The sequence below is a fragment of the Vigna angularis genome, chromosome 3 (genome assembly GCF_016808095.1).
Source record: "Vigna angularis cultivar LongXiaoDou No.4 chromosome 3, ASM1680809v1, whole genome shotgun sequence".
NCBI lineage: Eukaryota > Viridiplantae > Streptophyta > Magnoliopsida > Fabales > Fabaceae > Vigna > Vigna angularis.
Window position 1 is genome coordinate 23,985,336 of NC_068972.1, and position 13,724 is coordinate 23,999,059.

General features: G+C 37.4%; 2 protein-coding genes across 2 annotated transcripts; both read right to left on the reverse strand.

Annotated features, from left to right (window-relative positions):
* Positions 1 to 9,990: 9,990 nt before the first annotated feature.
* On the reverse strand, positions 9,991 to 11,732 carry LOC108324600 (uncharacterized). Its single transcript, XM_017557540.1, has 3 exons — positions 10,503 to 11,732; positions 10,192 to 10,415; positions 9,991 to 10,120 (listed from the first exon to the last, which is right to left on the reverse strand). The coding sequence occupies exons 1-3, from the start codon at positions 11,730 to 11,732 to the stop codon at positions 9,991 to 9,993; spliced, it is 1,584 nt and encodes a 527-aa protein (XP_017413029.1).
* Positions 11,733 to 11,753: 21 nt separating this feature from the next.
* Positions 11,754 to 12,296, reverse strand: LOC108324599 (uncharacterized). Its single transcript, XM_017557539.2, has one exon. The coding sequence runs from the start codon at positions 12,294 to 12,296 to the stop codon at positions 11,754 to 11,756; it is 543 nt and encodes a 180-aa protein (XP_017413028.2).
* Between the last annotated feature and the right edge of the window lie 1,428 nt (positions 12,297 to 13,724).

Below are 13,724 nucleotides of genomic sequence, written 5' to 3' on the forward strand. Positions count from 1 at the left end.
GAAACCTTGTATTTTATAAATCAAAAGCCTTGTTAAAACTTTCTCGGCCAAAACCTTCCTTAGGGAACAAGCAAGGAAAAAGTAGACTTAGCGTTACAAGTAGTCAGTTATCTACAAGTTCCTAGTTAAAGTAAAATTTTAAATGTCTTACATTCCAAGAATTGGGGACAGGCTATCCTGACAAATATTCTAGCCTATAAGCATCCTTGCCAATATCTTTAACTACGCAGAATGGTCCTTTTCTAGTTGGCAGAGAACTTGTTGTCACTTTTCCTAGCATTGCTAGCTATTCGTCATACTAGGTCACCCTTGCTGAAGGTTCTAGGTTGTAACTTCAAGTTCTATCTTCTGACGGCCTTTGCTTTGTAGTTGTTTCACATATCTGGGCCTTTTCACATTTTTCGACTAGCAAGTCTAGGATAGTACCAAGACACTTTTGATTGTGCTCCTCATCATATTGTTTCCGTTGCAAAGATTATTCTCTAGTCTTCATAGGGATCATGACATTAATGCCATATACCAAGTTGAAGGGTGTTTCTTTGGTTGAAGACTGAGAGTACACTTATATGCTCACAACACTTCCAACAAATCTTCTGGCCACCTACCCTTGGTCAAGTCAAATCTCTTCTTTAATTCAACCCAAATGATTTTATTAGTGGCATTGGCTTGACCGTTACATTAGGGGTGTTCAATTGAGCTAGTTATGTGCTTTATGTCGAGGCTGATATAGAACTTGGTTAACTCTTTGGCTAGAAATTGTCATCCATTGTCAGTCATGATAGTATGTGGCACACCATACTGGCATATTATGCTCTTCCAAACAAAGTGTTACATCGTTTGAGTTGTGATCGTGGTTAAGGGTTCTGCCTCAATCCACTTGGTGAAATAGTCAATGCCAACTAGCAAGAATTTAACTTGACCTTTGCTTGGAGCAAAAGGACCAAGAATATGTATTCCCTACTTTACAAAAGGCCACAAGGAGAAGATATGGTGCAACTCCTCTTACTTGTCGTGTATGATGTTCACGTGCTTCTGGTATGCATTTTTAACATAATCAACGCAATATGGCTCCATAGTTAGCCATAAGTATTTGGCTTGTAGGGTTCATGCTGCCATGGATCTTGCCCTAGAGTGGTATCCATAAATACCCTCGTGTGTCTCGCAAATTATGTAATTGGCTTACTCTAGAGTAACACATTTCAACAAAGGCCGACTATAGCCTCTTGTAAATAGATCATCACCTACTAGCTATAGGGGGTTGAATCTCCTTTCCCAACCTTTGTCCTCTTCTTTAGGTATCCCTTTAATCTTAAGGTAGTGAATATAGGGTGTCAACCACGTTGCTTCCCCAATGCGGACTTGCATGCACTTATTCATTTTGTAAGTGGATGGTAACGTGAATACTTACTACAGTAACGACTTCTATATCCCCTTCTTCTTAATGCGCGCTAGCTTGGAGAGCATATTGACTCTCATTTTTCTCTTCTAGATATATGCTCAAGTTTGACTTCGACAAAGGTGTCGATCATGTTTTTGACGAGATGGTAATATTACAACAAGAGTGCATCATTCACTTGGTAATCTCCCACTAGGTGACAATTAGTAAGCTGAGAATCCATCTAGCATATGAGCCTACTTGCACCGAGTTCTTTTGCTAGGGTGAGGCTAGTTATGATGACTTCATACTCAGTTTGGTTGTTTGATGTCTTGAAGAAGAAATGGAACAAATTCCCTATCATCGAATCATTTGGTCAATCATGGACTATGTCGACTTATGCTTCCTTTGGATTGAAAGAGTTGTTTACGTGCAAGGTCAACCATTCGTCGTCAAGTACATGGTCACCCTATAAATCACTAGTAAAATATGCTAAGCACTAGGCCTTTATAGGCCTTCTTAGCTCGTACTTTATAAAGAATTCTAATAACTCTACAAACCACGACGACATTCTTCTCGCAAGATCCAGTTTTTGCAGAATTTTTTGAATTAGGTAGTTTGTTTTTACTAGAACAAGATGACTTTGGAAGTAAGAACACAATTTTCTCGCTATAGTGATAAGGCAAAGAGAAACTTTTTCCATCATTTGGTATCTGGTCTTAGCGTCCTGAAAGATTCTACTTATGAATTATATGGGTTTCTATTCATCACCAATTTCTTGGACAAGGGCGACATTAATGGAATCCTCAGTGGTTGCTATATAGGCTAAGAGGGGTTGGGTAGTATTTAGTTTACACAGGATAGGTGGGAATGTCAAGGCCTGCTTAAGTTGCTCGAACTTCTCTTGGCATCGGTCATCCCATAAAAACTTGGAGGACTTCTTCGGTGGCCTTATCATTGTTTGAGTTTTGTCTGCTAATTGAGGAAGGAATCGAGAAATGGCACTGTCAACCTTCGAGTGAGTCATTGCACCTCCTTAACATTCTTAAGGCTCTTTATGTCAATGAATACTTTACATTTTTCAAGGTTCGCCTCTATCCCTTTGTGGGTGGGCATGAATCCCAATAACTTGCCATCATCTACCCCAAACACACATTTCTCTAGGTTTAACCATAAATTATATGACCGCAGGGCTAAGAATACTTCAGACAAGTCTTGGGAATGTTGAGTCGGAGTTAAGTACTTCACCACCATATCGTCTACGTACAAGCGTGACCTCGTAGTAGTAATTGACCTCCTTTATAATGAATTCGTTCATAGGAATTTGTTTGGAAAGGAAGCTTAAAGCGTCATGGTTGGTCACTCCATCCACCAGCCAATCAATACTAGGTAGGGGATAGACATCTTTAGGGGTTGCCTTGTTAAACGTCATCCACCATTTCCCGTTGGCCTTCTTCACTAATACAAGATTGACCAACCATGTTGTGTTTCGTGTCTCCTTGATGAACCCAGCCTATAATAGCTTCTCCACCTCGGCCTTAGCGGTCAACCTTCTCTTCCTTTTCTTCTGCGAAACTAGCTTGGCCTTACTGAATATGAATAACATGTGAGAGACTACCCTTAAGTCGACCCCTGGGAGGTCAATTGTTGTCCATAAAAACAGATTGACATTATTAAATAGCACTTTGCCTATTACTTTTCTCCTTCTTCACCCACTACTACTCCTATCTTTAGACCTTGGTCCTCTTGTAGGGCAACCGTTTTGGTTCCCCACCATCATTGCCTACTCTAAGTCAAGGTCTTCACTTTCTATGATTGTGTCGACTGCTCTTGTTCATTCGACAATGTTAATATTAAGCGAGGGAGCTCAGAGTCGCAGCTTGCAATGTAAAACTCTCAGGTTGGATTTTGGTGACAGTTGACCATGATAATATCCCTTGATGAGAAAGGGAACTTCATAGCAAGGTGAGGGGTGGACGCCATTGCACCTAGCAGATTAAGCGATGGTCGACCCAACAAGATGTTATAAGACATGCTCACATCAATGAATGTAATAAGTGGCATCCTTTTTTGTCGAGAGTTATGCGATATTGTGTTCACTAATTGTACAACCCTTCAATGCCTCTTTCTAGCCGAGGATGAGGATCTGCCTCCCGCAAACCCTCCCTATATAGTGTTTATTGTACCCCTTAGAGGGGGTCTAGCATCAAAAGGTTTGTCCTCGCATTAGGTCAACTCCTCTTTATTCTTTTCCTTATCTCTACCTCGTCTACCCTCCTTTTGGTCATCAGGTCTTCGGTATCCAGAACGGAAACTTCCTTCATCGTTGCGTCTTACAAAACATTGAAGGTGGTCAACTCATATTAACTTGTCAACCTTATCCTTGAGTGTAACACATTCATCCGTGGTGTCGCCATTATTGCCATGGTACTTACAATATATGTTCATGTCAGTGCTCAACGGGTTTTGAGATTTCTTGAGTGGTGGTAAAAACCGAGATTTCTTCCAACACATGAGACCTGGGAGCATTTAGGGGCATGTAACACGAGAACCGAGCAAGTCTGGGCTATTTCTAACGGAAACTACCATTTTGATATGAGTCTCGTTCAACACCTTTTCTTTTAGTAGGCATGGCCTAAACTCTTATCTTGTTCTGATACTCTCTTACTTCCTTTAGTCACATGAACTTAGTGGACCGCTTACTCAACTCATCCATGCTTGTAGGTAGCATCATGCATAAGTCATTCACAAAGGGGCCTAGCCTTAGTGTCGTGATCAAATAGTGGAGAAACACTTTGGGGTTCAAGTTTTTTATATTCAAGGCCACTTTACTTAATCTTTCAATAAAGGTTCCGAGAGATTAAAGGGTAGTTTTGAATTTTGTTTGTATTTCTTTCATTCTTATGTAAATTTTATATATTTATTTTCATTTTTTAATATTTATTTTAAAATATACAAATATAATTTATTTTTAGAAATTTTAAGAATTTATTTTGAAATATTACATTTTTTAATATTATATTAAAACATTAATTTGTATTATACATTTGATTCTTATATTTGTTCGATTGATTCAATTTTGTTTCCTTATTTTTTTTTCAATTTATTCTTTCTATATTTTTCTATATTTAAAATGATCTATTTGTTTTCATTAAGTTGACTTTAATACTACATATCACATGTCAACTTATGGAAATTTTAATATTTTTATATATTTTTGAAATGTTTTGAAACAAAAATATAAATTGTCCCGTGCCAAGTCATAATCGATCATGTGATAATTTATTTATTCTTTTAAAAATTAAAAAAAATTAAAAAAATTAAAAATTTTACAAATTGATATGTGATATGTATGGACAATTGTAACATTCCAAAATATAGCCATAAACCATATTATAGTAGTCACAAAATAATATGATAGAACAATTATAGACGGGTAAATAAAGTATTAATTTTACAGTCATCCAAAATAACTATAAAATTTAAAACTTTATTTACAAGGAGTTATCAAAACTATACATAAAACTAATCTAAAGTCCAACATGTTGTAGCGTCCTCGTCATCCAGAGCCTGCTCCAAAGACACCTCATCTCCCTTTGCTCACACCCACAGGATGATCATTGCAAAGGAAGAACACCAAACATACAAAACACAATCACAAACAAAAGGGTAAGCTAGATATAAGAGAATTCATACAATTATATCACACATAACATACACATGGTTATTCAAGCAAAATAAACTATTTCAAACATCCTAACATGTTATGACCTAGACTTGACTGTCCAAACTTAGAATGATTGTCGAGCTATGGCAGGTTGTGCACTTGTGGTGGCCTCTACTAGTTTGCAAAGCCATTTTCAACGGGTTTCACCCTACCACACTCACAAGGTTAGTCGGTTCTGGGCCTTGAGGCATACTGGAAGCCCCCAAGACTAAGACCCCTTGCTACTTCACGACATGGATCAATCCTCTCTATATGAGAATGAAAGACCATTGGAGTTTCAGGATAACCCCCAAGACTGAGCTCCTGCATTCATTCTAAACAAACTTGAATCTCACCAAGAGACTCCACATTGAAACTTACTTTCACCACTTAGAATTCATATACCTTCACTTGGAAACATACTCATGACAATAATCAATTATATAATGTAAGACACACTCAAACATACTTCATAATGCACTCAACAATTTATTTAGATCAACTTAAGACAAAGAAGAAAGAGTGAACTAAAACCTGGACCATTTGCTCAGCGCACACTCTCGCATAGCGAATCCAGAGGTTTCTCGCACAACGACCCAATCTCGTTGTGCGAGTAAACTTCCAATAGTACCAGACCTCAACTCCTCGCATAACGCCCCAATTCACTATGTGAAAGTCTAGACAGTGGTCCATACCCCCTAGACACTCGTAGAGCTTACCCCCTCGCTATTCTAATAAATCTGGCAGTGACCCTAGACCACATCCACACGCTCAATGCACTAATTCGTTGTGGGAATCATCAGACAGAGAGCAAACCCCACAACCATTCGCACAATGCATCTTCTCGCCGTGCAAATTGTTCAAACAGAGAGCAACTCGCCATGACCACTCGTTGTGCGAATTTATTCACTCAACGAGTCTGCATAATTCTGCAGCACGAATTTAGCAGAATTATGCCACTCAACCCAAGTTTACCAATTCTGACTATTTTTCCCAACTTCTAACCATCTTAATTTATGTTATACACCTAATTAGACTTGACCAAACGTTTCTAAACCTTACTACTAACATTCCCAAGCATTTACTAATCAAGTTTCACTTTAAAACACAAAATTCAACAACTCAAGGACCCAAATCACATTCTACCTTTTTTATTGCCGTTTTGAACAATATAAGACCTTCAACAAGTCCAAAATGACTTACCTAAACTAATGCAACTGGCCATTTACATGTCCTATTTCCAAATCAAAATTTCACTACCCCACTTCCTCTAAAACAAACTTCAAACTACTCAAATATGACTTTAATCTTAAGTAACCAACCCTATAACAGATTTATCACTTCTCATATGATCAACATAACATCATTCTAAAATGATTCCAAGCCTCAAATTGATCATTTCACACTAAAAAACAATCAACATACATATTTTCTACCAATTTTAAACATCAATTCAATACAACCAAATTCAAGAGTCATACAATCACTAAATATACAACTAAGTTAACAATTTAATGAAATCTAGTTTCCCTTACCTTAACCAACTCTACACAGCTCACAAAAATCCCGACAGATGTTTAGACAGTAAGGAAACTCTAGAAAACCCTACAAATCACCAATCAGTGATAAGAAACGACTCTTAGAACCTAAATTGAGTTAGGAATTGAAGGAAAGAGCTACTACATACATGCAAACCGAATTCATTCCATGATCACAGTTCAAGAACGTACGGAGAAAAAAGGGGAAACCACTTACTAGCTAGAATCAAGAAATTGATCGGTCATATTTGTAGCCCTTGACTCAGTGATCGTTTGGATACCCTATAACAGAGACTCCAAACATTAGAATTTGGAGAGAGAAGTCAGAGGAATGGAAGAAAATAGTGTTTTAGAGAGATAGAATGCATTTAGATAATGAGATGAGCTTTAAAAATTTCTATTTATATTATACGATTATTTTAAAATAAAATACTCTGTCTCATTATTTTAATCCACCTATCTATTCTAATACTCTATTTTCTAGTTACAACAACTAAATTACAGAAAAGATGAAATTAGACTATTTAAAAAAAATGATAACTAATTTAAAAAAAAATAGACGAAATTGAACTAATCGAAAAAAATATAATAACTAAATATATAATCAAGTTTTTGTATTACTTTGAAATGAACAATTATTTAATTGAATACCTACTGATAAGTAAAAATAATTATTTTTAATTTTGAACCGATAAAAAAATTACGGATTAAAACCATGATTTACTTATTTTAAATACATTATACCTATATTTAAGGGAAAAAAAGTAAAAAAAAAATGCTTATCTTAAAAACCAAAAAAAAAAAATGGATCGCTCATCATACTTCTACATTTCTTATCAACTATTTCTTTTTAATCGTTATTATTATATGTCTTTTTTCCAATCTTATATGAATAATTACTATTGTGAAATTTGAACAAAAATCAGTTATAAACTATTCCAACTCTCCTCCGCTAAATGTATATTAAAAGAATATTACATTACATATTATATGTACTGTTTTTTATTTGTTTTCCTTCCCTTAAAAAAAATTGTCAACTATTAAAGACAAAAAGTCTGAACTATTAAAAATACAATCGAAATATGATAATAAATATCAGATTCTAATTATCCTAATCTGAGTGTCGTTAAGGATTTATGATTATATTTGTTTTTTGTTACTATGGGCTCATGGCCGACCGATGGTACCTCCCAGGCAAATGAACTGAGCGGGCAAACAGTTAACCGCTTGGTAAAATTAGGCTCATAAGCCGACCGGACAGTAAAGGCACAGAAGAGTCTGCCGACCGATGATACCTCGCAGGTCAGTGAACCGATCGGTAAAAAGAGCCGTTAAGGTAATCAATAGTAATAACTGTCGGGGAATTAATGAAAATAATGGTCATTTATTGACAATTAGTATTATCATTCATTGTTGGTTAATGAGTCAGACTTAACGGTAAGCTCATTATAATTTATAAATATATTTCTGGCAAAGGAGACAGGTAACTTTTAACTTGAACTGAACTTAGAGTTTTGATAAGGTTTAATCATTCACTAAGTTCCTATTTTCGCGTGGAATCTCAATTTAGTCCCTTTGTTTCTGGAAATCTCAATTGGGTCCCAAATTTATGAAAATTGCAACAATTGGATCCTTTCCGTTAAACTGTCTCCAACGGCGTTAGTGTGTGTCTGACGTGGCACGCTGTAGTCAGTTTCTTAGCTGACGTGGCTGACTGAAGCAGGGGCAGTGAAGCACGCGGATAAAAAGAAAATGAATGTTTTAAACCAAAATTGGGATTCAGATTTTGAATTGATCGAATTAGGGATTGGGATTCTTCTGACTATTTCTAGGGTTCGTCCAAAGTTCTTTCCATTTCACAAATTAGGGTATCAATTTGGGTATTTAGGGTTTAATCGAAGAGCTGGTTGAAGATGCATCCCTGTTCGTCTTCGTCATGCAGCGGGTGGCGGAAGCAAGACAGTAATGTGATCTGTGGTGATGGTGGAGGAGTTAAAAACAGCAATGGTGGTCCGTTGTGCTATTGTGGGATGAACTGTGTTCTCAGAACTGCAAGAACAGTTAAGAACAGAGGCAAGCAATTTTGGGGTTGCCCTAAGTTCAAGGTAAGGTTTTTTGTTAGGTTTTTCGTTGTTCTTATTTTGAGTTCGAGGGTGCCCTGATTGGTGTTTCGTTGTCACAGAATGGTGGTGAAGATGGTGGTTGCAATTATTTCACATGGTGTGCAGATCATGGGGATGTTGAAACGGAAACGAGTACAAAGTGTGAAGGCAAGTCTGAGTCTTTGCTGAACAGAGAAGCAATGGAAGGTGGATGGAAGATTATAAGTGATTTGGAGTTGTCAGTGAAGAAATTAGGAAATAGGCTTAATGTCTTGTTAGGGATTGCCTCTGTTCTTGTTGTGGTGAACATTATTGTACTTACAATAGTGTTTTTTCGTTCATAGGAATGATTTCATTGTACTTATGATGGAATGTACTTACAATGCAATGAACCAAAGTTATTTTGACTATAAAAGTTTGTATTGTTTGTAACTTTTGGTAAGGAAGTAATTCAAAGTATTGATTCATACTTTTGGCCAAAATACTCTTCGTATTGAACTGTCAACTAATAAGCACAATCATATGAAGTGGTTTCAAAGTGAACTGATAAGCACAAATTACATAAACTTCATAGAATTTTCATTAATCTGAAGCACTATATAAAAGTAGAATGTGTTGATCTTTCTCAGTCATTAATCTGAAGCAATGTTAAAATCAGAAACATAACCATGTTAAAAGATCAACATAACATCAATGCACACAACAGATAAATGGAACCAAATTAAGCATATCTGCTGAAATTTAATTAATCTGAAGTAGTACATAAAACTGCTATCATACAGACCAAAATAACCATAAAAACAGCATCAAGTTCCATCAGTTATCAACTGCAGTACCACAATAACATTTTCCTACATGTACTGCTTTTCTACATAATGTTTTGTAGCCTAAAAAGATTACAAAATTTCATTCCTACTGTCTACTACGGTTGATTCCCAGACTGATGTGCTATTTCAGATTGTTGAGTGGATGAAGTTGCTTGGGTTGCTGATGTACTGGGCACAGTTCCTGCTTGGGTTGCTGATGGGCAACGAGTTCTGTTATGGCCATGTTCTCTACATATGCCATATCTCTTCCGCAAGCCAGATTTGGTCATTCTTGATTCATCCTTCCTCATTTCCCATTGCTCTAGTCTTCGTTTTCTCTTTGGTCTTTCAGGCAATACTCTTTTGTGTGTTGGAGACACATCAGGATATTGAGTAATGTTCCACATGTTGGCTCCATTTAAGGGATATATAATTGTTGAATCTGTCTCCTCATATCTGGACTTCATGTAGCAAGAGTCAATAAATTGTTCTCCATCAATGTAGAAAGGAGGACACTATTGAAGCCCTCACTCATATTGTTTACTAAGGTGTCAGATTTAGCTCTTTCAGTGAACTTTGATCTTGACCAATACCTACAACAAATAATAGAATTATTATTCACATGATATGAATAAGGAATTATGTTCTACTTTTGAAGACTAACCTTGGAGGGATGGCAATCAAATGCTTATAAGCATCTTCGTTCACTGCTCTTATGTTTCTCATTTCCATCTCCCAGGTTTGTGGATGTGTGGCTGTAGCTGCCCTCCACATTAAACGCTTCAGGTTTTTACCAGGGTATTTCTTCCTGAAGTTGGCATACATATGCCTCACACAAAACCTTTGATCAACTCTAGGAAGCAATTCATCTATTGCATGAAGTAGACCCTGCAATACAATATACAAGTAATGAATACAGCCAACAAATACTTAAGAACTTAAAATGTACAATTACAAATTAATGATTACTATTACCTTTTGTTGGTCTGATATAAAGGTAAATGAAGAACAAATTTCAGCCCCTCCAAGGTCATCTACCAACAGTTCCAAGAACCACCTCCATGAATCCTTGTTCTCAACTTCAACAACATAGTATGCAATTGGCAACATCTGCTCATTCCCATCTTGGCCCACAGCTGTTAACAACTCACCACCGTACTTACCTTTCAAAAATGCTCCATCTAAACCAATAATTGGCCTGCATGACATAAAACTGTCTTTGCAAGCCTTTAAACATACATAGAATCTCTTGAAAACGACATTACCCCCCACATCCTCAACCTTTAGTTTCACTGTTGACCCAGGATTTTTGGCCACCAACTCATGGGCATAATCATATAACCTTTTATACTGTTCTTTGAAAGAGCCATCAATTTGCTCTGTTGCTATGTTTTTGGCCCTAGAGGCCATACACCTTGAAATACCAATGTTCCATTTCCTTTGAACTTTTTCCCTTATATCTACACCCTTAACTGTAGGATTATCTCTAATAGTTTTCTGTATCCTTTTGCTCAACCACTTGGCATCAATTAATTTAAGGTTGAACTCCCTGCTACAGGTATGGTTGTCCACCATTCTTCTCAATTGCCATGTTTTCACTGCCTTCATATAACCACAATATAACTTCCAAGGGCAGTTTCCTTTTGCACCCACACACTTCAACCTAATTCTTTTTTTATCATTCTTAACAAACTTAATATTTCTTCCATTATCCAACGCATAATTTTTGATAGCCTCCAAAATGTCTTGCTTTTTAGCAAAATATGTCCCAACTTCCCACTTAAAGTCAACCATACTTTTTGGCAACACAAATGTTGCAAAAGTCCCATAAGCCTCTACATCGGTATCGTCTTCATCACTTTCTGCTCCACTAATTAATTGTTCAGATTCCCACTCATCATCTGACAAACCTCTATCATTCTCACCCTCCACGTTAACATCAAACATGCTGTCAGAACTCACACTGGAACATGGTCCACTAGAGTCATTTGACATACTTTGGACTTCCACTTCCACATTTCCCTCGAAATCTGCATGTATATCATCATTTATATCACAACCAACATTGACATCAACAAGCCCCTCCAACCACTCATTATTTCCATCACCACTACCATTCTCAAAAGAGGAATTCCAGCTTCGGATTTCCACATCTGCTTCAACTTCCACTTCTTGACCTTCAACTCTAGTAACCTCTTCCTCCATAACAGCCTCAACTTCATTCTCTTATACACCTTCATGTTCACCATCACCACCAACTTCCACTTCTTCACCATCACCACCAACTTCCTGAACTTGTTCAACTCCATCAACCTCTTCCTCCATAACAGCCTCAACTTCATTCTCTTCTACACCTTCATGTTCACCATCACCACCAACTTCCACTTCTTCACCATCACCACCAACTTCTTGAACTTGTTCAACTCCAGTAACCTCTTCCTCCATAAGAGCCTCAACTTCATTCTCTTCTACACCTTCATGTTCACCATCACCACCAACTTCCACTTCTTCACAATCACCACCAACTTCCTGAACTTGTTCAACTCCATCAACCTCTTCCTCCATAACAGCATCAACTTCATTCTCTTCTACACCTTCATGTTCACCATCACCACCAACTTCCACTTCTTCACAATCACCACCAACTTCCTGAACTTGTTCAACTCCATCAACCTCTTCCTCCATAACAACATCAACTTCCACTTCTTCACAATCAACATCACCCCTCTCTTCAACTTGTCCTTCATCATTACCAACATATTCCAGCATATGTATGACTTCGGGTTCAGAAACAGGGTGTATCAAAAACACATGCACCTCACCATTCAACCTCAATATCTTCGTCCATGATGCAAAACACTATATATAAGTATTTATACACCTATAATGTAATCAATTGACGACAAAACATGTATTAAAACCATAACCAAAACGCACTCACACACACACAGACAATTATCACTTTAAACATTGGGGCATGGGGGGGACCACAACATTGCAATAAAAAATGGAACACAATACGACGACGGGGACCACAACAATGCAATAAAAAATAAAACACAATACATAGACGGGGACCACCACCCAACATCGCAATATAAAGGTTTGTAACAAAACCAAACTTTTACTGACCTGGCCACTCCAGATTGCAACTGAAGAAGGACCACAACTCCGATGACGACGACAACTGCACACTCTCTGAAGGTCAACTTCGATTAAACCCTAAATACCCAAATTGATACCCCAATTTTGTGAAATGAAATGAACTTTGGACGAACCCAACCCTAGAAGTACTCAGAAGAATCCCAATCCCTAATTCGATCCGCACAAAATCTGAATCCCCATTTTGGTTTAAAACATTTATTTTCTTTTTACTTACAAAATTGTTATTATCCACGTGCTTCACTGCCCCTGCTTCAGTCAGTCACGTCAGCTAAGAAACTGACTACAGCGTGCCACGTCAGACACACACTAACGCCGTTGCAGACATTTTAACGGAAAGGATCCAATTGTTGCAATTTTCATAAATTTGGGACCCAATTGAGATTTCCAGAAACAAAGGGACTAAATTGAGATTCCACGCGAAAATAGGGACTTAGTGAATGATTAAACCTTCTGATAACAAAATCTTGATTACAAGATTACGACGCGAAGTCACTGACTTGAGCGTCGGAGTGTCTTTTGCAGACACCCTCCCCGCGGCTTGGACAAGGAGAAGAGAGAAGACAACACAACTGGACATCGGAGCATACAACTTTGAATGTTTTGGATTAGGGTTCTAAATCCTGCCGAAACATTTTGGCGTCCATTGTGGGGCCGAGTGACATCCCCTTTTGACCACTAGGAGCCAGACGAGCACTCGGTCTCAAAATCACTATTTCGTTCGGGTCCATCTATCAGCCCTATCGGTGACGGCAAAGAGTCTCGCCACTAATATTAACCAGTTTATGCACTTATAAGCTTTTGGCTTTGCTCAATCATACACATATTTTGATAACTATTTTCTATTTTATCATTGGCTGACTAATTCAATTCAATATCTTAATTTCATATCATGTTGTTATTAAGGATTCATTCGGGAACAACAGAGTCCAATGGCACACCCATCATTTTCTCGGATTTAAAGATCGACATCAACGTTCTCTGCCGTTCAGATCCAACGCAGTTAAAATCCAGCTTCTCCATACAGCTTCTCCA